The 27,845-nt window shown below is 39.5% G+C and overlaps 1 protein-coding gene across 1 annotated transcript in view; it reads left to right on the top strand.

The window, feature by feature from the left end:
• Dnah6 (dynein axonemal heavy chain 6) overlaps positions 1 to 27,845 on the top strand; it is a 296,200-nt gene that overhangs the window by 71,147 nt on the left and 197,208 nt on the right. The window contains exons 15-23 of the mRNA XM_023702951.1: positions 2,935 to 3,186; positions 7,464 to 7,592; positions 10,969 to 11,082; positions 13,674 to 13,817; positions 18,931 to 19,143; positions 20,807 to 20,899; positions 23,373 to 23,492; positions 25,366 to 25,546; positions 26,106 to 26,208. Of these exons, the coding sequence (XP_023558719.1) occupies positions 2,935 to 3,186; positions 7,464 to 7,592; positions 10,969 to 11,082; positions 13,674 to 13,817; positions 18,931 to 19,143; positions 20,807 to 20,899; positions 23,373 to 23,492; positions 25,366 to 25,546; positions 26,106 to 26,208 (1,349 nt within the window). The remainder of the gene's footprint in view (positions 1 to 2,934; positions 3,187 to 7,463; positions 7,593 to 10,968; positions 11,083 to 13,673; positions 13,818 to 18,930; positions 19,144 to 20,806; positions 20,900 to 23,372; positions 23,493 to 25,365; positions 25,547 to 26,105; positions 26,209 to 27,845) is intronic.

The raw sequence follows: 27,845 nt of genomic DNA, 5'->3' as shown, positions 1-27,845 counted from the left end.
TCTCTCTCTCTCTCTCTCTCTCTCTCTCTCTCTCTCTCTCTCTCTCTCTCATAAACCCACATAGAGGCACACATGCACACACCATTCATCCCTTTGTCTCTTGCATCTTTCTTTCTGGAATTTGGTTTCTCAGGCTCTTCCCTGTGGAAGAGTCCAGCATTTTCCTTCAGTAGTCTTTTTTCCATGATTTTTCGTTCATATCAGTTAGGTACTGAAATAAATTCTTCTCTTAAATATCTGAAAATTGAAATGTTACAAATTAAAATGTAAACCCAACGAAAGTTATTAACAATTGGGTCCTTTGTTATATATCATTGACAAGATGAATAAATAGATATAAATATAAAATCGTTTACATGCCTACAAAAGTAACCATCTTGTCATTTGAAGAACCCTTGCACAAGGGGACAAGTAAATGTGGGTTTCCTTATGTCTTTACCTCATCCGAAGAATCTAAAGATGCTAAGCATTTATCATTATTTGTATTCATCAAGCTTTATTTGATGAATGTCCAAAATCCACTACAGCTATTTTGGGCCAAAAGCAGGTCCCCACTTAAGGATTCAAAGTGTCTCAAGGGAACCCCTCTCCCCAAAGAAGAGAGAACTGACCAGAGCAGGACAGGACAGCTCTAGGAATCACGGGGCCCCTGTTTCTTCATCTCTCTTCTCTACATCTCTCTGAGTGCCAGCTTACTTCTCTTCCCCCCGCAGACAGGCTGCTGCTGCTGCTGCTGCTTCCTCCAGCAATGGCACACATGGCCATGAGAGCAGCTTCCAAGTGACAGGTGACAAGTCTAGCCAGCCTTGAAAGAGAAAATCTCTCCTTCCCAGTATGGATTCTAAATGTCTAGCAAATGGACTGAGATCCCCCTTCAGTTAGATAAACTATCAAGAAGACAAGAAGGTAGAAGCACATATTATTAATGGCTGTAGAAGGTAAACTGCTTCACTGTGTGATTCCAGAACAGGAAGTCATTGCCATGCAGAAAAACTAGACTGTGCCCCCATCTCAGGGAGTTTCCCAGGCCTTCTGGTGGTGGGTTGAAACAGTTGCCTTTAGGGAGATATTGTGCACACTGAGATTTTTTATGGAATCTTGTCTGTTCTGTCAGCATAGTTAGTGAGCACCCATGTAACAGGATGCACGGATTATGATCACAAGCAAATCTGCTTTCTAGGGGCGCAGAATCTAGAATGAAGGCAATTACTGCACAGTGAGTAGACGTACAGCTACTGTAATAGCAAATGGGGAGACCGTGGTCACATTGGCCAGGAAGGCACAGCAGGCTTTGTAAAAGATGGGGTAGATGAGCTATGCCCTAAAATACATCAAACATCTGGATAGCAGTGCCAGGGAGGTGGGAAAACGTGTGCAAATACACCAGGTAAGACACAAAAGCAGGATCTGACAGCTGGAATATGTTGTGGAGAAAGGCTATTTGGTTCAGAAAACTAAAGCAGTATTTTCAAGGACAGAAAAAAAAGGTATTCATTCTAGAGATGTTACTGGATAGCTAGATGAGAGGGAAGGAGTCTGAGATGACTTTTTGGAATGTTTCCATAGTGAAAAGGTTGATAATGGTATCATACCAGTATAGGTGGCTAGATTGCATAACTCATTGTCTGATCAAAACGTTTTTGAGAAAAAGAGGCATTATTATGAACTTAAGGCAATAGGTGCGAAACGGGACATTCCAGGGAAACCTAGCCAACATACAGAGAAATACAGGAAAATGAATAGATCTTGCATAGAGAGATGGCAGGAACCCTGCTGAAAGTAAGTAAAAGTCACAGGCAGCTTAGAAAAAGGGGAAAATTGAGACTAAGTTTGCTTGGGTCCAAAGATAGTAAAGCCAGTCCTTTGAGAAGAGAACAGGAACTACAGACCCACAGCTGCAGAGAAACCAAAAAGGCTCCTCATCTCTCATCTCTAGAATGGTGATTTTCAAAAGGTGGTCTCCAAACCAGCACATCAACACAACGTGGGACTTAGTAGAATACGCTTTCTGGGGTGCATGCTAGACCTTCTGAATCAGAAACCCTGGGGACAGGCTCGGCAGACTCTTTTTAATAAAAGGTTTCTAGGACAGTGCCGTGCACATTACAGACTGAGAAGTATTTTTCTAAAAGCCTCCCTACATTGATCTTCCCATGACCTGATTTCTGCTTCCACACAAAACCAAGTGGGCTCCGGAGACAGTTGCAGTCTAAACCCTTGTGTTCAAGAGAAGGCCGGACCGAGCTGGGTCATCTTGGTCCTGGTGTGATCCTGCTTGGCCGAGCTTGTGCTGAGAACACTGGCCCAGCAGTGTGAACAAGGCGGCTTCCTCTCCAGGTGTCATGGAATTGGAGGGGAGAGATTTCCTCACCCCTCAAATCGGGAAAATCTCTTGCCAGACAAGTAGGAAACACACTGTCCACTGAAGATAGGATGGCGAGGTGAAGATGTTCAGTAGTCATTTGGACACAGAAATTTACTAACAAAACATAGATCAGGGTTCTAAGTCAGCCTGGAATGCGGCCGCACACAAATCAGGAGCTGCTCTGAGACCCGTGCCTCTCAGCCTGCATGCCGGGAAGCTCAGATATGACAGCCCAGCATCCTCGCAGCACAGTATTTTCTGGAAAACTTTAGATACTGGCACTTGTTAATGCTGATAGAAAACAATAGAGAGGAAATGAGAGAGAGAAATCACTTTAAGAGCACTGGGGACCGCGCTCAGCTCTGACCACTTACTTCCTGCACCTGGTAACCTCATTACTTATGATCTGGCCCACTGCAGCTGCTTGGATTGCAGTATTAAATGCACTCCTCACGCACTGACTCTTCCGAACCTTAAGTTTATATTGTGAAGCAGCTGGCTCCTATCAGCCAGCGTTGTAAAGGGTAGACCAGGACTCCTCTATATTTAGCAACCATGTTTCTGTTTAGATTGAAAGCCTCGAAGACGAAGCGAACGTAGTGGTTCAGATGTACAAGCTCATTGACCAATACCAGGTGCTCACGCCTCCTGAAGACTTCGCTGTTTTCGCCACCATGAAGCCGTCCATCACCGCCGTTCGCAACGCCATCGATAAGTCCGTGGGCGATAGAGAAGCAAGCATTAAGCAATTTTGCCAGCATTTGGGTAGAGATCTTGAAGAGCTAAATAATGAAGTGAATGAAATTAAGCTGCAAGTACAGGTAACCTGAGTGGAATTCACAGATAATAATCTATATAAATTTTAACCATTATTTTCTTTTTCATTTTAATGAGAAAAGAGATAAAATAGCAATGGAACAGTTTCAAGACAGGTTAGTATGACAGTTACAATAATTAATACATTGCATATTGTTTTCTTCCTAGTATTAACTATTAATTTTAGAAGTTACTATATAATTGACAAGAATTATATGTATGTGTAGTTTATGTTTTTGATACATGTATACATTGTGAAAGGTATGGAGACAACCTACACTTCACATACACTTTGGGGTGTGAACACCTTATTTTATTTTATTATCATCATTATTATTATTATTATTATTATTATTATTTTGTATTTTAGGGAAGGGTCTACAGGGTGTTCAGGGTCTCACTACTAGATCGGACTTGTAGTGATCCTCCTGTTTACAGCCTCCCAAGAGCTGGGATTACAGGCGCGCACCACACGCCCAGGCTCAATTGCCCTCTCAGTGTGCCCAGCATGGCAGGTTCAGGGATCCAACCCTCGGCCCCTGCGCCTGCTTGCAGGCGCTTTAATGCCCTGAGCTACTTGGCCGGCCCTGAGAACACCATATTTTAACTGAGTTAACTTTTTCAAATTTCATTCTATCCACTTACTGGTTTTGAGCTGTTATTTATAATTAAATCAGTTGTTGACCTCTTTTTACTAAATTTTAGATCATCTCAAGCAAAGCTGATATGCAGGTTGAATTCTAGATATTATTATTTCCAAATAGATGTTTTTAATACTAGCTAGAACATTTTATAACTCTTGTCACAATTTTAAAGTTTGCTTATCATATAAGAAAACACCACTTTAGAAAGAGTCATAATATAAATTGATAAAAATAGTGGAGGGGGGACCATTTGATTAATTCACTGTAGAAAAAATTTAGAGTAGACATCTATGTGATCTTTTTTCTTATTGTCCTGGAGATTGAGCCCAGGTTCTCACACATGGTAGACAATTGTTTTACCACTGGATTACATCCCAACATGTAGGTAATTCTTAAGTGTACTTGAATGTATGATTTTATAATAATTCATGGTTATATTTTAGTATGATATAATATGAATTTATGCTAAACTTTTTCAAATTAACAGAAACAATTCCCATCAATAGAAGACTAATAAAATACATTAAGTCACATCCATTCAAGGGACTGCAACATAGACATTAAGAATTACTGCATACGTTTAAGCGCATCGATACGGAGACACTGTGAGCAGCTACTGGGTGCTTACCATTAGTTGAGCGCCATTCTAAGGATCTGATATTGTCTTTGCTTTTGCAGTGAAGTATCTGTGCCTTTGCATTTTCTCATAAACTAAAGTACACATAACCATAACAACTGTGTACCTCAGTGATTCATCAGAAAATGAACACATCCATGGACCCACTGCTCAAGACGAGAGCCGTAGCGTCACTAGTACCTTTGGTGTCCTCTCCTGGTCATTAATCCTTTCCTCCTTCCAAAGGCAGTTACTATGCTGAATTCTAATATTATAAATTAGTTTTTCCTGTTTGAGTTTCAATTAACTAGAATCATATAACACAACCTGTATACAACACATTTTGATGTGTTCCTGAGATTTTCCCATGTAGATGTAAGTGGGTGCAGTTTACTCATGTTTGTTGTTAATAGTATTTCACCATATTTCACATTTTCGTTATTTATTCCATGATGGATGAATATGGGGATTGTTTCAAATTTTGGGCAAAGATAAATAATGTTTGTGGAAGCATTCTTTTATGTGCTTAAGGATTTAACTGATTTACTCAAAATGCTTATACAGTTCTATAATTGACATTTTATAGAGAAGGAAATGACAGTGTAGGGAGGTTAAGTGACTGTCCCTTGGTCACATAGATAATAAATAGTGGAATCAGAATTTAAGCTTAAGCAGTGTGCTTCTAATAGTCTGCTGTTAACCACTATGCCATGTTTTGTGCACAGTAGACTATTGAAAAGCATGAACAATTATCCTTGGTGCATACAGATAGATCATTAGAGAGAGAAAGCTGCCAGAATGTGCTCTTTGTGTAATCGTGTATTTTAAATAGCATGATGCAAATACACAAGAATGGTAGCATGGGTGTCTCTAACAAGTGCTTTTTTATAGAGAGCTTAAATGAACTTCCTGTGACTCTTGAGCAAAGAGCTGTAACTTCATTTCTGCATATGATATCTTGCCATCAAGGCCCCTACTTATATTACTGGAGAAATTTGGGGGAGAAACCCTAAATGTGACAACTGATCATTTTTTTCCTTTTAAAATGCTGTTTTATGTGAACATAGCTGCTTTTGATGGACTTCAATTCCATTTAAAGTCTGAACTCCCATACGGCCTTTTTCTACCCTTGCCTCTAGCTCCTCCTACCTCTGGCATTGCCATGCCTCCATCTTTTCCATTTCCTTATGGTGGATGGAAAAGAAGGGTACCCTGTCCCTATGCTACCTTCTGGGTCATAGGAGCTTCCATTACACATCATTAGGCTGAGCCTGGTTATCCCAGCTAACTGGGACAGACTTATCTAGAGTTCCTGGCTTCAAAACTACTTCTCTTATTTCCTAAATGACCCAAATAAATAAGTTAAAGCCCCTTCCATTTTGACCTTGGCTCCCAAAGAAACTTTCAAACAACTGTAGAACAATAAAGGAGAAAATCATTCTTTTATTACAGTGTTGAAGTGCTTTAGACCTCTGAAGCAGGCCTCAGAAAGCAAAATCTCTCTCCAACCTTCTCTTGCCCATTTTTATTTACAAGACATCATAGAAACTAATATTTCTGTTCCCCAAGATGGAATATAGAAACTGAAAATGCATTCTAATCTTCTCCTCCTTCTTGTTGGTCTTGGACTTGGTCAAGAGCCCCCATCAGAGAAGAGATCCTGGGTCATACATAGGAGGAAGCAGTGCTACACAGAGCCGAAGAACCTGGACTGGGCCTCACTAACCTTCCCACTTGATGTACTGGCATTAGATCAGACCCTATCATATTTGAGCACAATATTCCATACTTTCATTGTTTGTGCAATATCCTATCCTCAAAAGCGCAAGGTCTGTAGAGCACATGGAGGCTCCCTGAGAGTGATGGCCCAAGAAAGGCAAGCTCTGTGACCTCCTCCCCGACCATGCCGCATACATCTCTTCATCTTCATCCATTGTTCTGCGCTTTATAGTAAGATGCTAGTTGATATAAGAACTTATATAACTTCTGTGAGCCACTATAAAAAATGAATTGAACTTAAGGAAGAGATCATAGAAACCCTAATATGTAACCAGTCAGTCACAGTCAACCTGGCTCTTACATTTGGCATTTAAAAGGGGGAGGGAGTATTAGGGCTGAGCTTCAACGTCTCTATCTACGTGTAGATAGAGTCAGAATTACACTGAATTAGAGAACACTTGGCTATTGTCTGCTGCAGAAATAATTGTTTGCTTTAGTCTGCAAAGAAAAAAATTACACACACCTGGTATGAGAAGCATATTCCAAGAGGACAAAGCATAGGAGGAGAAACTGAGTTTGCTTTTCCTTACTGTCCTTAGACTTTGTCTTGTAACTTAAAGGCTTTCCAACCCTTTATCTTCTCTCCCCTGTTTTATTAATCTCTCTTTATGAAGTCATATTGGTTGAAGAAGTAAAAGGAATGAAAGAGAATATATTAGATACTATTTAAAAGCAATGCTATCCCAATGTCGCCTCTTTAGTCAACTCTGCTTGGTACATTGTATATGCATTCATTAAAAATTCAAGAAAATTGGGCTGGGGAGATGGCCCAGTAGAATAAGTGCTTTCACGGCAAGCGCAAGGGTCTGAGTTCAATCCCCGGTTCCAAGAAAAAAATTCAAGAAAAGCAACCGTTTTTTTACATAGTTACAAAATCAGAGACAATGTCCATTTTGTATCTGTGTATTCAAAGTGGTTGGGATAGATATATAGTTACATTCTCTTAATGAATAGAATGATTTGTTCTAATGGTGTTTGTAAATAAGATATCAAGCCCGCATCTTGTACAGCAATTAACAACTAAGAAGAATGTATGCAGTGTGTTAATTATTGAAACTGTCCCACTGATTTGATTTGAAACTGTCTCATTGCTATTTGTTTATCAATAAAACTATGGCAAAAAAAAATCAGAGACAAAAGAGAATTAGAATAAATCCATTTTCAAAATGTTTATAAATTAATTTAACTTAATTCAATCTTCATGAAAAAGTAGAAATGCTTATCCAAACTCTTAATTTTACAGGATCCACAGATTCTCGATATTGCTGCTGACCAAGACAAAATCAAGCTCACATTGCGTGACCTGCAGTATGTTATAGATGACCTTCAAAAACGTGCTTTTCAGTATAAATCCTATCAGAAGAATTTCAAGGTAATGACAGAGCAATGCAGCTGCTTTTACAATATGGCCATAGAGCTGAGGAGGTAGCTTGGAGGTCTAACTGTCTGCCTGGCAAGCACAAGGACCCCAGTTTAATCCCCAGTACCACCTGCCCTGCTGGCTCTGGAACCCCGGCATGGCCTTTTAGCCCCAAACTGGGCATGGTGGTGCACCCCTGTAATCCCAGCACTGGGGAGGTTGAGACAGGAGGATCTGCATAGAGGACCCTGTAATAAATAAATAAATAAATAAATAATAAAATAAAATATGCATAAACTGGGTGTGGTAGCTAATGTCTGTAATCCCAGCACTCAGGAGGCTGAGACCTGAGAATCATCATGAGTTTGCTGCCAGCCTGGGCTATATAGTAAGTTCAAGGCCAGCCTGAACTACATAGTGAGACTGTGCCTCTATATAAAAAAGCTCATAACAAAAACATAAAGTAAAATATGGACATAGTGGTATTTATGTGTAAGCACTTTAAGCAAGATGACTATAAATAATGTAGTCAGACAACTTTGTGCTAGGAACGGTCTCAAATACAAAATTGCACCCATTTTTCTGTGTTCAAAGATTAGTATAGGGGCCAGGGAGATGGCTCAGTGGATTAAGCACTTCCCTGGCAAGCACAAGGACCTGAGTTCAGTCCCCAATTCCACCAAAAAAATAAAAATAAACAAAGATTAGTATACATGATAGACAAAATATCCTTAGTAATAGATAATTGTGAATTATGGAAAACTGTCAGAGAAAGAAATGTTATTTCTATATTAAAATATATGTACATTTTAAAATATGGTCAATTAAAGCCCTTCTCTCTTTTCTTAACTAAAATTCAGGCTTTTTTTTCATTCATCTATGTACTATGATTTCATGATATTGCCTGATTTTCCCAGGTTTGATATGATAATTTAAGGGAAGAAGATATCCTCTCTAAGCCAGAGAACAAATGGGCCCAAAACAGTAGGGTTGAAGACTAAAAAATGTATTTTAAAAGAAAGAAAAGCGAAGGGGAAGAGATGCAGGAGCATCAAACAGCTTTTATATAAAGATCAATAAGAATAAAGAACAAAAGAAAAATGACACCCATGCTGAAGGCCAGGAAGCCACCACCAATGAGGATGGCGCTGTTAGTCTCCCACAGCCGTGGAGAAGCACATCTGGGCCTCAAGTGGGAAAGCACTGTTTCTACCAGGGTTCCGACAGGCAGCTAGACGTGCTCCCCTGTGCTCTCACTCTGGAGGCCAGGGCTTAGCAGAGCACCCACCACTGAATAGCAGGAAGCGTCATGCCAGGCAGTGAGGCTGATGCAAAACCTGAGGCAAGAGACTTGTGGGTGAGGAAACTAGAGTTTAGTGTTGCCCCCAGGTGTATTAACTCATCTATAAGAAGGCATGTAGCAGGAAGGACGGAGTGTGGGGGAAACACTGCTTGATGAAAACAAGACAACAGGTGGCCATGCCTTGAGTCAGAAGAAGTGGTGATATCATCAAGATGAGGGTGCATAGAGCCAGGGAGTTCTCTGCCCTGGGTTCAACACTGATTGAACAACAATACACCAACCAGGGCTTGTTTTGGAAGTAACACAGAGACCTGAAGAGCATCTTCTGCACACTGTTTAAGTTCGAAACCAACCATGTGGGAGCCAGTAGAATTAGTCATGCACCGTCTCTCTAATCACTGTCCCCACCAAGCTCCATGGTTGGGAGGAAGGGCCCAGCTTCTCCCTGAGGCCGGAAGACAGATTGGGTGCTATCTCTAGTGTTCTGGCTTCCTGGGAGACTGTCTGAGAAACTGTTTTCTGCCTTTCCTAGATTTGAGAGTGGACAGCAAAAGGCCTCAGATTGGGAGCCACAGAGAACAAAGATAATGATTTGCAGCAGTGCACGGTGGCTGGCCACGGCCTCTGGTCCAGAGTGGGCACAGAACAAAAGGGCATAAGCACCCAAACCCCACCTTCTCTGTAGAGCAGGAAAAATGTGTAGAGTTCACACAACATTCCAACCTTTGGGGGGGGGGCGCCCAAGGAATTAGATGCTGGCCAGACTCAGCATGCTGTAGGTATGCAGGGGCTGCCAAGAGCAAAGGCGGTGATTTTGATGAATTGCATACTCGCCACAGCCTGGCACTGTAGGATCTGGAGACCCAGAGCTTCTCACTTCCCACCGTGGGGAAAGAAAAAGAAGGCTGAAACACGCACATCCAGAGATCAGGCTTTTGGAGTGCTTCGCAGGACACAGGACACTGCTTTCCCTCTGGCCCATCTCGCAGCATGGGCAGGACCCAGCAGCCTCTCGACAGGCAGGCACCACTGCATCAAAAAACAAAGAGCTGCGAAATGTTCCTGCAAAGAATCCACAGGGTGGAAGACAGACACCGCACAAAGTAAGAGATTAGGAACTCCTGAAAAAAGAAAGCTGCAAGGCATCTAATTAGGAATTGATATACACAGGACTAGACGAAACACACCCACAGGAAAGATTTGAATGGCCCTGCCCATCTTTAGCCGATGTGTATCGTACCAGCTGTGAAGACCGGAGAGGAGACTGTTGATCTATGTGCATAGACATCACCCAAACAAAGGAACAAACTCAGCCTCCAGAAAGTAACTCTAAGGAAGCAGAGGCTTATTAATGAACTGACAAGGAATTCCAAACAATCATAAATGTGTTTAACAAAAATGTTGCATGAACAAAATGAACAGTTCAACAGTAAGACAGAAAAATGTATGTACTAAACACAACCCAAGATTCCAGAGCCGAGAAGTACCATAACTCACTGGAAGAGTTTTGACAGCAAACTTAATCAAGCAAAACACAGAATTAATGTGCTCAAAGACAGACAGCTTTAAATTATCCATTCAGAAGAGCAAAAAGGGAAAAAAAAAGAGTGAAGAAGGCGTGACTTACAAGGCATCGTTAAATAGACTGATATGTGCATTATACAAATCCTGAGGAGAGAGAACAGAGAAGGAAGTTTATTTAAAAAATAATAACGATGTAATTTTTCATATAGAGGGAAGGGTGGACATTCAGATTTTAAAAGCGCCGAACTTTCCAAGCGATATGAATGTAGAGAAGTTCACACAGTAGCATATCATAATTAAAATGTCAAAATAAAAGACAATGAATTTTGGAAGCAGCAAGAGAGATGTAATTTGCAATGTACAAGAACCTGCCATGAGATTATATCGCTTGAATTCTTCACAGAAAACTTGCAAACCAGATAGGAACAGGAAAGATTTCCTTCTCTATCTAGGATTCAATTTCTGCTACACAGTACTGTATCAAAAATTACTAATAGAGAGACAACGTGGTCTTTACATCTGAAAACTAAGTAGTGTATTTTGTTTGTGATACTTTTAAAGGTTGAAGTGTCCAAGTTTGAAGCTTTGGAAGAAGTCAGTGCTGAACTGAAGCTCAAACAATTGCTCTGGGATTCCTTATCAGATTGGGATAAACTTCAGCAAGAATGGTCAAAGGTAAAAAAAGAAGTTCTCAATTCATAAATTATTCTCAATTCATAAATAATTTTATGGGAATTTTTATCTGCTTTCCAGCAAAACGCGGGTCTTTCTTTTACTAAATGCTTACAAGGAGCAGAAAGTAGCCTTTCGAGCTAGGCTTCTTGACTCCACCGTCTCAGAACCCTGCACCATGACAGTGCCAAAGGGCAATGTCACATGAGTTCTAACTGCTTTGTGGCTTCTCCACTCAACATTGTCATAATACACTCCAGTGTTCGTGAGGAGTATAAGGTTTTATTTGTGATCAACACACTTTAGGCGTCTATTTTTGTTGTCCTTTAAAAGAAACCCATTTTTTCCACTCTCAAATAACATGAGAGCAATGAATCTAAGATTTCCTTGAGAATTCAGTAGCAACCCCCCTTTCTCCTTTATCTTTCTATTTATTAGTACCTGTGTGCATCACGTAATGCTTACCTTCCTGAGAGAGTTGGTACATGGACAGGACATGTCTTAGTCCCTTTGCTCACCCCTTTCTCTTCTCTCTATACACACACACACACACACACACACACACACACACACAGAGTTCTCTTTATCTTCCATACATACTTGCAGTATACAGTGTTTACTTTCTTTGTGTGAAGTTGTCATTTGTACATAACACGGCCTAATTCATTTTTTCTACCCCCTGCCTCCACCTCCTGTTCCTCTTCCACACTAAGAAGGATCTATCTCCATGCTTCCTATTACCTATCTGTATATATTTTGCCCTTTATTTTTTACTGTGGGTTTCTCATATAAAAGAAAGAACGCAAATCTTTGAGCTGTGTGTCCGATTTATTTCACTGAACGCTATAATCTCAAGGTGCATCCATCTTCCTACGGATGACTCAAGCCTGTCATTCTTTATGGAACAGTAGTACTCCATAGTGTATAGATACCACATTGCTTATCCCTTCATCTGTTAATAGACATATGAGCCTCTTCCCAGGTGTAGCTATTATGAGTTGTGCCGCTATAAACGTAGGTGTGCACATACCTCTGTATTATGATGTTTTTAACCCTTTCAGGGAGATGCTTAGGAGGGGAACATATAGCTGACTCAAATGCAGTTTCTCCCTTAACTAGGGAGCCAACTATCAATAGCCACCAGCATTTGTCTTGAGGGGTCTACCCTTTTATTTAAATCTAAACAAATATCAACTCTAGGGGGAAGGATGGATGACCACCTACACGTTCAAGGGTGGCATGAATGTGTTAAATATACCATCAACTTGACAAATATTATTTTATATACCTCAATCATCTTTCCACATGTCTTGGTAAGAAGCCATTATGTCAAGAACTATTTCACAGGCAGTGTTCTAGGGGCTGGGAATACCAGCAGAGATCAAAGTCCAAGCTCTTGCAGAACTTACCTTTTGGTGGAGGAAACAGAAAACAAACAAATAAAAATACAATACTTATCAGAGAATTTTAACTATCCTGAAATTCTGTAATTCTCATATATCAGAAGTGAAACACATTCTTAAGAAGTAGAGAAGAAGCTTAGAGAATTTTCTGATTACCACCATCATCTAGAACAGTGGCTTCCAAAGCTAGGTGCGCTCACCCCAGAAAATGTATAGGAAAAACCCATTCAGGAGCCGAAGAAAATGTTGAATCTAGATGAAAAATTTTAAAGGTACGTTTATATGAGTTTTGCTGCCCCCAGTCCATAGGAAAGACATGTTAATAAATGTATGCAATTATATGTCTGTCTGAGAAATACAGTTACAGATATATGTGTTAGAAATGCATCTTTTTATTCATTTTAATGAGAAAAAAGATAAATTAGTAATAAAACAGTTCAAAACAGGTTAGTTGGACAATTACAATAATTAATACATTGCATATTGTTGTCTTCATAGTAGTTATTCCAATCCACAAGGTGCAGACATGATCTCTTGTCTCAACGATATTAGAATAAACCTTTCTTCTCATTGAACTAAGAGAAAGTAGCTGTGTATCTATCCCATCTTGTGTATGCATATATTTTTTTCACAACAAAACCATCCTCTATTTATATTTTTGCAAAGTTAGTAACATACAACACTAGGTTGCTTGAAAACATTTGCAGGGCCAGGGAGATGGCTCAGTGGAATAAGTGCTTCCTGGCAAGCACAAGGGCCTGAGTTCAATCCCCGGTTCTGCCAAAAAAAAGAAGAAGAAAAGAAAGAAAACATTTACATTACATGTATTATTCGAAAGTTCTATTTAGCAAAAGTAAAACATAGCTATCACTGTGGGAAGCTGAAAGTACTGAACCTCAGGAATACATCCCAAGGATTACAGTCATTACTACATTTGATGACGATGATGACGATGATGATGATGATGATGATGATGATGATGATGATAAACACCTGGAAAGAATACACAGGTGATGCATATATATTATTAGCAATGACAATAAGCAAAGCTATTTGTATATAAGTGAGCAATCAAAAGATTTTATTTGGATTATCAATTCAAATGTTAGAAAAATCTGAGTAAAGTAAAACTTTTTTTACTACTTCAAGCTTGATTTTTATCATGTTTTAACATTATTTTTAATTGAATAGTCCAAATTTGACTACCTGGATACAGAAGTCCTGAACACTCAGGTTACTAAATATGCCAAATTCGTGAGTCAATTAGAAAAAGGCTTGCCGCCCAACAATGTTGTGCCCCAGCTCAAAAGCAATGTGGAAAAGATGAAAGAAAAGGTAAGGTTGGTAAACATATTAAAACTTCTAAGTTAATGCATTATTTATCACTGCTAAGGAGACCAAAGTCAGAAATCCCCTGGTTATGTGGTTCTGCTTTGCAGAGAGAAGATAGTTATTTTTTCCCCAATATTGCGGGCTTCGTCCCTGTCTTCAACTGGCCGAGTCACGCAATCGGCTCCCTTGGTTAAAGGAAATTCAGAGTAAGAGTTTCCCAAGGGGTGGGAGAACTAAGGCAGACATAGTTTAAAGCTGTGCTGTCTCACTGACCCACTCAGCCCTTAGGCAGCCAGATGACGTGACGCCCACCCTGTCCAGGGAGCCTTGTCCCTCCGTGCCACCATAGGACTGTGACATTTTCATTCTTACTGAAAAAGAAAAACTGTACAAGAGAAATTGTTCTTTCTATCATCTCGTTCTTTTGACACTGCCTAGCTCTACGACTGCTTCATGGCTTTGTAATTACTTTTGTTGAGCCCTATAACCACAGGAGTGTAACCAAACATACAGGATGCCTGATCATACCACTGTACCAAGCTTCATACACGATGGTCATTCATCTACCATGCAGCTGATGGTCTTAACCTGCTCGCTAGCTAATCAGAAGAACTGCCAGGCTGTTCTGTCTCACCTTGGTACCTGCTTTGTACCTCTTGCTTGTATATCATATAAAAGCCCTAGACCACCAAAGATCAGGGCCTTATATTCTAAGAATGGTTACAATCGGTGCCCATTGATGTGAATAAATCTGCCCCCAAGTCCTGAGTGTTGTTTCAGTGTCTCTGCTCACAGTTGCATTGCCAGCTGTGGTTATAGTGAGAGCAATTGTTTTGCTTTAATTTTAGCCATTCTAGGGGCCGGGGAGATGGCTCAGTGGAATAAGCGCTTCCCTGGCAAGTGCAAGAGTCTGATTTCAATCCCTGGTTCCGCCAAAAAAAAAAAAAAAAAAAAAAAATAGCCATATCTAATAGATACATAGTAATATCTCACAGTGATCATGATTTGCATTTTTCAGTGACTAGTGATATTGGATATCTTTTCATCTTCTGTTTGCTATCCAGTTATGTTCTTTAATGAAATGTCTGTTGGAATCTTTTGCCTATTTTTAATTGGACTGTTTTGTTATAATTGAGTTTTAAGAGCTATCTGTGTATTCTGAATACAAATGCTTTTCTCAAATACATAATTTAAAAATACATCCTACCAGTCAGTGCATTGCTTTTTAATCCCTGTACAGTGACTTTCACAAAGCAAAACATTTAAATATGGGTAAAAATACAATTTATAACTTTTCTTTTGCAGATCAAGCCTTTAGTATACTACTCAAATATTTTTTGCCAAACCAAAGAAAACATAGATTTCTTCCTGGGTTTTAGCACATGACCTATTTTAAATTAACTTTTGAATAAATATGAGGTATATGACAAGGAGTTTTCTGACGTGTATATCCAACTCATTCAACACCAGTATTTGAAAGGACTATTCTCTGTTGCGGCACCTTTGCACCTTTGCAAAGTCAGTTGTTTAGTCTGTTTCTGGCCTCTATCCTGTTCGTGGTTCTCTGGATCTTTTTTCATTAATATCACATTACATAGATTACTATAACTGCTAAATCTTGAAATTAACTGGTCTAAGTCCTCTTTTTTCTGTTCTTCTTTTATGTAGTTGCTTTGTCTATTCTAAGTCATTTGTCTTTGGGAGATTGTAAACAGGCGGATCACTAAACATTTTTAGTTTAAACATTTTTCACTTATTGCTACCTACCAAAAATTCCCTGGATTGTTGTTGGGATTGTGTTGAAACTCCAAAGTAATTTGGGCAAAATGACATCTCAACAAGATTGAGTTTTTCAATCTATTACAAATGTATGTCACCATTTAGTTAATTCTTCTTCAATTTCTTTTATTGGAGTTTTAGAGTTTTCAGTATAGGTATATTTTGACAGATTTATGCCAAAGTAGTGAATTTTTGGTTGTTATCCTACGTGGTAGATTTTTCAAATTCCATTGTTCAGTGCTGGTGTAGAGAAATACCATTGACTTTTGCTTGTGGATTTTATATCCTGTGACCTTATTAAACTCATTTTTGTACATTTTTGGCATAAATTCTTTTTGCCTATTCTTTGGAAATTTTTGTGTTAAAAATTGTGCTATCTGTGAAGACAGAATAGCCAGTGGTTATCTACAGAGAGGGATTAGGAGATGATGATTAGGTAGCGTGTGTTGACTTGGGATTGCAAAAGTGGCTTAAGTTCGTTTGTGGTCAGCTTTGTGCTTGTACAACTCTATCCATGCTGGGACCTATTAAATCTTACATTTTAAATGCATAAATTGTGTGGTATGCAGATTTTTTGTTTAATAAAATTGTCTTAGTTTAAAAAGATGCTATCAGTGAATAGAGATCAGTCCTGATCCCTCCTTCACAATCTGTATAGCTTTTATTTCTTGTTTCTTTTTTTTTTTTCTGTATTTTAGAAGGGTCTACAGGGTGTTCAGGGTTTCACTGCTAGATCGATCTCATAGTGATCCGCCTGTTTACAACCTCCCAAGAGCTGGGATTACAGGTGTGCAAAACCACCACGCCCAGTCTTTTTTCTTATTTTATCGCTCTGGTCAAGATTTCTTGTGCAATATTAGTAGTGGTAGTGAAAGAGGACACCCTTATCATTTTCCTGAAATTATGGAGAAAATATTTCATCTCTTTTTAGTTATGACATTAGTTGAAATTTCTTTAAAATGCCTTTGTATTTTTGGACACTGTGCATTAATATAAGAAAATTTTATTCTTCATTTGTGGAAAGTTTTCTTTATATGTGAGTGTTGAATGTTACCAAATGATTTTGTTTCTATAATGATATGCATTTTCTTCTTTAGTATACTAATATGATGGGTTACATTTATCAATTTTGAACCAAGCTTAAATTCTTGGGATGAATCCAGTTTAGTCATTTAGTAATAAGGTAGTTCTACCTCATAAAAAATATATTTCCTTCACTTCTATTTTCTGGAAGATATTGTATAAAATTAGTATTATTTCTTCCTAAAATATTTGGTATATCTCACCAAAGATAAATCTGTGCTTAAATTTTCCTATTTTTGGAAAGATTTAATTATAAAATTAAATTTATTTAATACATATTTCATTATATGGGTTATCTATTTCCTTTTCAAGGGGATTTATGGTTTAAATCAAGAAATGGTCCATTCAAGAAAATGGTCTATTTCATCTTAATTCTTGAATACATGGGCCAACAGTTGATCACAGTATTCCTTTATTGTCTTTCTAAAGTATATACAATCAGTACTGATGTCCCCTCTTTCATTTCTGATATATTGGTAATTTGTGTCTTTTCTCTGTTTTTCTTTTTTTTGGGGGGGGGGATGTGTTTGTATAACTAGAGATTGACTGATCTATTTGACCTATTCAAGTAGCCAGCTTTGGGTTAATTTATTCTTTACATCTTTTTCTGTGTTTCATTTCATTTATTTATTCTCTAATCTTTAGAATAATTAGTATTGACACCTCCATTGAAGTGAGCATACTCCTTCCAGATATTTGTTTTTAACACCTTTATCCAATAAAAAGAATTTTCTTCTTCATTCTATTTTCTCTTTGTGTCAGTTTCTAAAATTTACACTTATTTACTTCAAGCTCATTGATTGCTTATGTGTGCCAAGCCCATTAAATGCGTTCCTATTGCTCTTTTTCATTTCTAGCATTTTGGTTTACTTTCTAGTTATACTTCCCCCTCTCTTTGTTGAAATTTCTCTTTGTTGAAGGCTCCACTGAGACTCTTTAATATATGAATCAGAAGTTCTGTAGTTTCAAATCTCTATTTCCAGCTTATGTGTCATTTCTGAGTCTGATTCTGATTATCATTTTGTTAATTTTGGGTTTTATGAGGTTTATGTTTTTGGAGATGTTTGTATGTTTGGGGTTTGGGTTTGCAGGGAGCTTTCTGTATGTAGCTTAATTTTTGGTTGAAAGGCAGACATATTATCCAGCAGAGTAGAAAGTGCTGAGGTAAGTTATCTTTATTCTTAGAGGTAAGTATTTTTTTTTCCACCCATTTAGCTTTATGTGTAGTTATGGGATTAAATCCAGTTAGGAATAGGGCTAGGTCTGAGATTTGATATTGCTATAGTGACTGTCAGTATAATATGGGTTTTAAACTTTCTAGTGATGCTCTGTGTCTCGGGCTGGGGCTGCTTTGCTACATTCAATATTGTTCAGTTCCCATGTGCACCTAACTGGAGTCCTCCCTTTGTTCCGTGTTCCCCTGAGAGCCTGTCCCTTTCAGCTCTCCGCTCTGTGTCGCTGTTATCTGTACTCAGTGTTTGTGACCTGGTGAGATGGCACCACTCATATTCAGGTTAGGCCTCTCTCTCAGCAGGGTGTCTGCCCTACCCCTGGTTCTCAGAACCCTGATCTCCTAGGTGCCCTGTCCCCCAGCTCAGGAGCTGAGTCTATGTATTTCTGTCCTCATCTAAGAAGTCTCTCTTTTTCCCTCCTTTTTCCCTTTTTCAGTGGTGCATAAATATCAGCAATGAGTTCTCATCAATGCCTTAAGGTGACGTGTTTGTTGCTCTTTTCCCTACACATCACAGACTGTGCTCCACCAGTGAGCAAAGAGATGGGTTCCTTGGAGTTCCAGTAATGGTCATTGTTTCTCTCCACCAGTCAGCACCATAAGGGAAGCTCTCCCAGGATCCTTCATATTCTTCCTTGTCAACATCGCTTTATTTATAGGCCTGAAGACTTCTGACACCATCCTACACTCTTTAGCAATTTTTAAAATTTAACTGAATCTTCCTACTAGCTTATCTGTGATCCTAGAGAATCTTTTTCTGGTAAAAAATTCTCAGTTACTTTCTCTATATATAAAGAAACTTGTGAGTATGAATTTTTCCCAAATTTTGAGTTAGTTGCTCAAAAAATGAAGTTCTTTAATGGGCTCAAAGTCATTAGATGGTAGCTTCTCCAAATTATTCTGTGTTGTGAGGGTATAATGGTGCTCTTTCTAGCTCTCTACATTTATGAATTGAAACCAGAAGTTGTGGGTTGTGTTTTTTAAGATAAAAGCATGATGCCTCTGAGAGTATTTGTTTTCCAGCTCCCAGTTATCATGGACTTGAGAAACCCAACTCTGAAGCCTAGACATTGGGCAGCGATTGAACATACCATTGACGCCTCCCTGGTGGATTCTGAAATTCCGCTAACCTTGGAGAGGCTCTCAGAACTGCATGTGTTTGAATATGGCCAAGAAATCCAGGACATATCTGGACAGGCTTCTGGAGAAGCTGCCTTAGAAACAATTCTTAAAAAGGTAAATCTGTTTGCTGAGTTTACACACCTATAATAGTCAATAATGGAACTTAAAAAAAATGGGGTATAACTATGAATGTCCATTTTGTATCTGTGTATTTAAAGTGGTTAGGATAGATATATAGTTGCATTTTCTTAATGAATAGAATGATTTTTTCTAATGGTGTTTGTAAATAGGATCACAAGTCTGCATCTTGTACAGCAATTAACCACTAAGAAGAATATATGCAGTGTATTATTTGTTGAAACTGTACTTCGATTTGATTTGAAACTGTCTCATTGCTATATGTTTATCAATAAAACTTTAAAAAAAAAAGAAATACTGAGAAGCATGACATAGAACTGGGGCTGATAAAAAGATGTGTTTGAGAAGATCAAACAATGAAATATGTAATTTTTCAAAAATAAAACTAATTTTGAAGCTGAAAAAAAAATAAATTAAGACAAAAAAAGGACAAGGGGAAAAAATTAAGATTTCTTAAAAGCAAGCATCAATATTCAATTAATTCCCCAGTGTTGCATAACTATTTTTGTTAATCTGAGGAACAGATTTGACAATAAAGATAGATAATATACAACTGTATTTATTTATTTTTAACAACTATATTTAATTAGCTATTCCTGTTTTGAAAATCTGTAACATATGTTTTGTTGTATGTTACCCTGTTTCTTTTTTTCTATTTGTTTTTGCTTCTGTTTTTACTCTTCAAAATAAAATAAAATAAATAAAATTTTTAAAAAAAGGTAAATCTGAAAAATGTAGGCCTATTCTGAAAACCAAGGAAAGTAAAGATTTTGAAATCCAACATGAAGATCACCAGCTTTTCATTATCTGCATGCAAGTTTTTAGCATTGGAACCTGTGCCTTCTGATTATCAGTCATCTCTCTGTTGTTTCTTTACATTTATTGTTATTATTATTACTTCTATATATTTCACCTTTCTGCCTGTCTTATATCCCAATAAGAACTTGATAGCAACAAGATCTGTAATATGCATGCTTTTTTAAATGCATTTAGTACAGGGCCTACAGGGTTTCACTACACAGATCAGACTTGTAGTAATCCTCCTGTTTTCAGCCTCCCAAGCACTGGGATTATAGGCGCTCACCACCACACACACTCTCAGTTGGCGTCTCAGTGCACCCCGGGGATGAGGCCAGTATACCGGGGATCAAACCCAGGTCCCTGCATTTGCCTAAGCAGGATCTTTAATCTGCTGGGCTATCTGGCTGGCCCAATGTGCATGCTTCTATAAAGGACCACAAACCAAGAAAGATCTTTTAATCAAAAGTACACTTTTGCAGGGTACAATTGTATTAAATGTTTCCAAAGGCATGAAGAAGACTTTCCCACTTTTGACACTATCTCTTTACCCCAAAACTGCATACACAGCTGCCAATCACCTACAAGAAAAGAATCTTTTTCTCTTACTTAAAGCATGAAATGATAGGAAATGCACATTAAATTTAACTCAGTGTATTAAGATTAGTGAAATAAAATTAAGCAAATCAGTGTTATCCAACCAAGAGAAGGGTTTTGAAATTTTTAAGGGCAATAAGAAAGAAAGTAGGATAGCACTTTCATTTATTTCATTCCATATGTACTTACTGAGTTCCTGAGCACAAATGAATTTAGCTTTCCTAAGGCTTGAATTATTTCTAAGGTGGAGGATTCTTGGAAAACAACCGAATTTGTCATTCTGCCTCTTCGTGACTCCAAAGACATATTTATCCTGGGCGGCACAGATGACATACAGGTGGGTGACTGCGCCACTGAGTATTTATGGGGAGAGTTCAGTTATACTTTCTAAGTCTTCTATGAGTGACTGAGATGATGGAGTGAAAAGTAAGAGACACTGTGCAAGACATACATCTAACTTGCAGGGCAAAATATGCATATGGAGAGCAGACATGAGTGCTTGCACATGAGATATTTTGCAAAGCAATAAAAATGACATTTATGTAAGACTTGCAATCCTATAGTTGAAGGATTTATGAAAACAGAGATGGGTTCTGGGTAAAGCGATGAGAGAATTCTTCCTAGGTTGATCAAGACAGACCCTACCCCAAGTGGGGAGCTAAAAGACCCTCCAAACAATAAAAGGCCTTTGCAAACATTTAAGTGAAGTAAAGAATATGGATGCACATTCTGTGTTTAAGCACGCTAAAAAATAAATTCACTTCAATTGGTTGACTTTAGATGGTCATGCTCTATTGACCACAAGATAAAGAAAGCCAATGTGTTAAAATATTCTTAGTCAAAAAAAAAAAAAAAATCTTAGTCAACTTAAAACTTGAAGGTGTATTTGTTTAGCAAAGAAAGGTAAATCATGGACCCTAACTTCCCAGGCAAAACTGTAACCTAAGGATGTATCCAGGCCAACACTGGAAGTAAAATGGCTTTTCCAGGTGTAGGTTGGAAGATCAAGGCTAGACGTCACCAGAGTAGTGGCTGCGGCAAATCCAAAGTCAAGAGCAGTCACTGGGAGGTCAGGCAACAAGATTTCTGCTAAGAGGAAGTAAAAGGAAATGAGACGTGTAGTGAGCATGTACCAAGGCTCCACAAGGAAGGTAGCCATCCTGGCCTGCAAATATGCACTAATCATTTTTTTAAAAATTTGTAATCATTCATTTATTTATTTGGTACACGGTCTCATTACACAGCTCAGACTCAAAGTGATCCTCCTGCCTCAGTCTCCCCACTCATTGCTGAGCGTGGTGCCAATGAGTTCAGTTTCCTGTTCCCTGAGATACCAAGGAAAAGAGATCACTCAGTGGCTGGAAGCACTGGTATTACAGGCCTGTGCCAACACACCTGGTTTCAGTGGCAGGCAAGAGCAGTTCTGGGGCTGGTATGACACGTGGTGCAGGGGATCAAACCTGGGTCCTCATGCTTGCCATGCAGGTACTTAGACCACCAAGCTATCTCCCAGCCCTGATTTGTGTGTGTGTGTGTGTGTGTGTGTGTGTGTGTGTGTGTGTGTGTGTTTCCCGTACATATGGTTCACATTTCTATGTGGAGTTGGTAAATATACTTAATACATCTTAATTCTTGTTTTCATCTCTTCCTTTCTTTTCCCTTCCCTCCACCTCTTGATCTCCTTCCCCTCTGAGAAAGATCTATCTCTCCACTTCCTAGTCAACCTCTTCTGTTTTGTTATTTATGCTCTCATGTAACAGAAAACATGAAATATTTAAGCTTGAGTCTGATTTATTTCATTTAACAGTATGGTCTCAAAGTGCATCCACTTTCCTATAAATGAGTCCAGTTTATGTTTCTTTATGGCAGAGTAGAAGAGGACCAAGAGATGGATGGAGGAGGAAGAAAGGAAGGAAAGGGGATGGAAAAAAGAATTAAAATATATTATGTACACATATGATCTCCCCACACATAATGTAAATTTATATAATATACTAAAAATATGTCCTATTAATTTTAAAACCTTAAATAATTTTATAATTGCATCCAGGCATGGTGGCAAATGTCTGCAATCTCAGAACTTTGGGAAGCTGAGACAAGATCATAGTTTGAGTCATACTTCAGCTACTTAGCAAGACCCTGTCTCAAAATTAAAAACAAAAAAAGAACAAAAAAAAAGAAAAGAAAAGCACTGTAACTCAGTATGAAGGGGTTGAGTTCAATCCCCAGTACTGAAAAAAAAATTTAAATTGAAATAGGCAGCTAAATCATCCAGATGATCAGACCCATGCCATTAAATTCGCATGTTCTTGGACAGAAGCAGTTTTGTAAAGGTAGCAGTAGGGAGGAAGAAGGTGGGAACACTGTACATATCCACGCTGAGCATGGTGCCAATGAGTTCAGTTTCCTGTTCCCTGAAATACCAAGGAAAAGAGATCACTCAGTGGCTGGAAGACAGTCAACTTTTGAAGCATAGAGTATTTTGAGAAATGAGGGTGTGGTTGGCTAAATTGTACAAAGAAGGTGCCAGTTACCTCATTAGCAAGTGGAGAGAGAAGTGTTAAACCAAACAGAAACCCAGACTCTTAGCAGTTACAGTAGAGGCAGAGATGTGGCAGCATGACATCTCCAGAACATCATGGTGGGTGTCAGACAGCGAAGGGAACAGGAACGGAGATCAAGTGGTAGAAGCAGCAGTGGGGCCATGCTGCTCACCCAAAAAGTCGGGCTTCCAATGGGCTCTTGGGGATGGAACACATGGATGTCGCTGAGAGCACAAATGCACCTGTTTTCTTCCCCTTTCTTTGAAGGTCCTTCTTGACGATAGCACCATCAACATTGCCACCATTGCCTCATCCCGTTATGTGGGTCCTCTGAAGACTCGAGTGGATGAGTGGCAGAAACAGCTGGCTTTATTTAACCAGACCTTGGTGAGTGTGGGCAATGTCAGTTCCGACTCAGTACCAGCCATCCACAAGCCCTCAGACATGTAGTGTCATTGTTTAAGCATGACATAGGTTAGAACAGTAAGATTTAATTAGTGACATAATTATACATGCTGATTACATTATAATTATCCTTGTGTTATTATTCTACTGTGAAACAAAGTATCCAAACTTAAACAATGCATATTTAAAACAATATAGGTTTAGGATCTCCTGGTTCTGCAGGTCAGGAGTTGAGACACATTGGTCGTGGGTCCTCAGCTGGGATCTAACAGGGTTACAGGCAAGATGTCAGCCACTTGGGGCTCTCATCAGAAGCTCGCCTCCAGAAGGATCCACTTCTAGGCCCCCTCAGGTTGTTGCAAGAAATTATTTCCCTGCCGCTCTGGGACCAAAGGCTTCCATTGCTGCTGTCTCAGGTGAGGCCATCCTGCGGTTCCTGTATGCTGCCCACAGCTTCGGTGTATGGATTGTGCAGTGTGGCCACCTGCTCCATCAACCTGGCAAAGGAAGGAAAGCCTCCTGGCTAGAGCAATGTTCCAGTCCTAGGTGACTCAAATGTCATCCTGCACCTCCTGCTACCTGTACCACCCTCTGTGTGGCCAGCGTTGAGTCACAGAGGGGCTCCCACTTGGGAGGAGAGGCTGGCACAGGCCATGAGAGCACATCTTGGGGCCACCTTGCAGGCACTGGAAGCACACTCACCAATGCTTCAAGTGTTCCTGGACCCATTCCTTGAGGTGCGCACCTGCTCTTTCCTCCACTCTGCTCCGCACTCTCTCAGAGCGAGATAAAGAATCCGCACACACTGATCTCTGTATTCCCATCCAGCCTTTCTCTCAGCCTTCAGACATTTAGCTTGATTTAATGGTCTCTAGGATTCTATACATTTTAATATCAAAAGCTCTTGTGAAATAATAGCATACATAAGTGGGGAAAGATCATTTGTTCCAAGTTTGTTTCAAACAGAGCCTTCCCTGCAGTCCCTCCACTTCCCTGAACACTGCCAGCTGACCCCGTCCCACCTCTCGGCTGATGGCCCCGGCCTTAATAAAGGGACTGAAGACCAATGCTAAAGGGCATGTTTTCATCAACAGTCATTCAAAAAAGCTTCTGCTGAATAGAGAGGATGCTCTAGGGAATTAGTCGTCTAGAAAGTACGAGAGCTGATAACTCCTAAACCCAGTGTGAGAAATGAGAAACTCTCCAGAATCTTTTTCCCACACTTGCAATGGTAGGAAAGAGGCCTATGGACTTTATTCTCTGCTTGCTCTCGCTCTCTCTGAAAGAATGTAACAAAATTTTTAAAACAATAAATCTCTGGTGTTTTATTCACCATAATTGCCTCTAACAGAAGAGGCAATGCCTTATATTTCTTCACCCTCCCAGTCAACTCTGCTTACCACAGGCTATACTCCATACCCATCCCCATGCTTTTTAGGCTTTTTATTAAAAAGTGAGAGAAGAATGTAGCTTAACTGACACAAAAGAAAAAACAACTTTATCATGATACTGTGGTAAATACTGATACTGGCCACTTCCCCAACTGTTCAGATTCCTTCATGTAGCATCCTACCTACTCTTAGAGTGTCTCCCCCTAGTCATGTGTTTCAGTCATGATTCTTGAGTTTCCACACACCAGGTTTATAACTGCACTCACTGGAGAGTCCAGTAAAATTATGCCTAGTGAGTCTCCCCTATTTAAGGACCTTTCATTCCCAATCACCTGTGAGGAGCCATAAAACAGTTCCCCCAGGGGGAAAAAAAGGGACATTCCTTCGGTTATGATTTTTAAGAAAACTGTACATCTTCAATTTGGATGTTAAAAGTATAAGTAATGCCCATCTTTTTCCTCTAGGAAGAGTGGCTGACCTGCCAAAGAAACTGGCTTTACCTGGAAAGTATTTTTAATGCTCCAGATATTCAGAGGCAGCTGCCTGCAGAGGCCAAGATGTTCCTGCAGGTGGACAAATCGTGGAAAGAAATCATGAGGAAGGTGAACCGGCTGCCTAATGCTCTTCGCGCTGCTACTCAACCAGGTAGAAAATAACCTATTTTTAAAAGACAATGAAATCACTAAAGTGTTATTATCAAGAATCTAGGATGCTGGTGAGATGGTTCAGTGGTCTAAAGCACCTACTTAGAACAAGCTTAGCAAAGCACAGGGACCACAGTTCAATCCCCCAGCACCACATGCCAGCCAGCCCCGCCCCCTGGTGGGCTGAGCTGGACACACACACACACACACACACACACACACACACACACAAATAAATAAATAAAATTTAAAAAAAAAGAATCTAATAATGTGCAGTGCCTTTAACCCTTGATTTAGTCAGCTCTGATGATTAGAGATATTAGTTCCAAATACTCTTGGAAGCAACAGGGGTGGAATACTGCCCTTGTCTTATTGCTACTCTCATCGGATTGGTTTCTACTTTTTTTTTTCCTAGAACTGGGGATTGAACTCAGGCCCTTGAGTTTGCCAGGCAAGTGTTTATTCTACTGAGCCATCTCCCCAGCCCCTGGTTTATAGTTTTTGAAACACAAGACTCTGCTTCTTTTTGACATTCTTACCATCTGAGGATGCTGCTCCAGGTTTCAGTGATGTTTCCAATCCCATAGCTTTGTTACAAAGCATGTTTACATTCAGTTGTGCCATCCTGGTAAAGAAGCGTTCAGGACAAAGGGGGCGGAAAGTGTATGTGGATCGAAGGGAGCATTGTTAAAGGCAGAGAAGAAAAGTCAGGGCTCCCGAGGTCGGGACACAATTAGCCATGCAACAGCACCACAGTCAGGGCATGCTGGAGTGCAGCACAAGGGGACAGGCTTAGGAGGTGAGGCCGCAAGCTAGGAGTGCTTGGGCAGGCACTGGGCACTGGGCGGGGTTGTTGATTACAAACAGCCTTGAAATTTGGGACACAATTGAGTTATGTGATGTCACAAGGAGATTATGGGGCCACAGAGCAACGTGATCAATCACATAGAATGTGCCTAAGGAGAGTCACCTGGAGAGAAAACATTCTTTCACGCTTTCACAGAGAGCTAATTGGTCAAGCAATGGTCATGACTCATCCTCATGGCTGACACTGACAAAGGATCTGCAACCTGCGATACAAAGTTACAGGATAAATTCTGAGGGTACTTGACTTACCTTATCAGGTATAAAAGTTACATTTCTTGTTATATAGGTCTTGCTTTATCTTGGTCTTAACCATCCAGCAGAAAAGTATAAAGACAAGGTATATAAAGTAAAGCTATATTAATATGCTGACCTGTGAAAGACTCAAGTCAACAACTTCTGTGGATAACCCACTACTATTGTGGACTGCTCGATTTTGTTGGATTGTTTTGCTGAATTCAAACACCTATAGTATTTAGATGCCAATGGAATACCCATCTCTGACAGGACTAAATAAAAAAAGGGGATACAAAGGAAGGGCCATTTTGTATCTGTATATGCAGAATAGTTAGGATAGATATACAGTTACTTTCACTTAATTCAATGAGAAGAAAGATTTGTACTAATAGTGTTTGGACAGGATATCGTGTCTGCATCTTGTACTATGAATAACCACTAAGGAGATAACAATGTACAATGTATTAATTATTGAAACTGTCCTATTAATCAGTTTTAAAACTGTCTTATTGCTATTTGTTTCTCAATAAAATTAAAAAAATAATTTTTTTTTAAAAACAGCCTTGAGGCCACAGTGAAGGCTTTGCATCTGAGGCTGGGGCAAGTTATAAGCACTGAAGCTACAAAGATGAGTGAATCACAAATTTTGCTCTTTAAGATGCTATAGTTGAAGAATGGAGAAGTGGTTTTCCATTGTCATAACTTTTTGATGAGCCGTTGCCATATATTGGCACTTAGAGATGGCAAAGATATGAAACTGACACATGTAAGGAAGTGAGAATGAAATGGGAGGAAAGGGGCTGATGAGATGGCTCAGTGGTCTGAAGCACCTACTTAGAACAAGCTTAGCAAAGCACAGGGACCGCGGTTCAATCCCCCAGCACCACATGCCAGCCAGCCCTGACCCCTGGTGGGCTGAGCTGGACACACACACACACACACACACACACACACACACATAAATAAATAAAATTTTAAAAAAATAAATAAATGGGAGGAAATAGAGAAACTGTTTGGTTTCAAGAGTAGAGGTGAAGCAGGTGCTTGCTCGGCTTTTGTTTGAGTACCCCAGTCCCCTAGAAGGGGAGGATGCTGGACAAGGCCATTTTGAGTTAAGTGGAATTATTCATATATGGTGAATGTGAAAGTTAATGTTAGCATTAAAAACAGTAGTAAAGGAGCTGGGGAGATAGTTCAGC

The sequence above is a fragment of the Octodon degus genome, unplaced genomic scaffold (genome assembly GCF_000260255.1).
Source record: "Octodon degus isolate 3935 unplaced genomic scaffold, OctDeg1.0 scaffold00162, whole genome shotgun sequence".
NCBI classification, from domain to species: domain Eukaryota; kingdom Metazoa; phylum Chordata; class Mammalia; order Rodentia; family Octodontidae; genus Octodon; species Octodon degus.
This window is presented reverse-complemented; position numbering and strand designations above follow the sequence as displayed.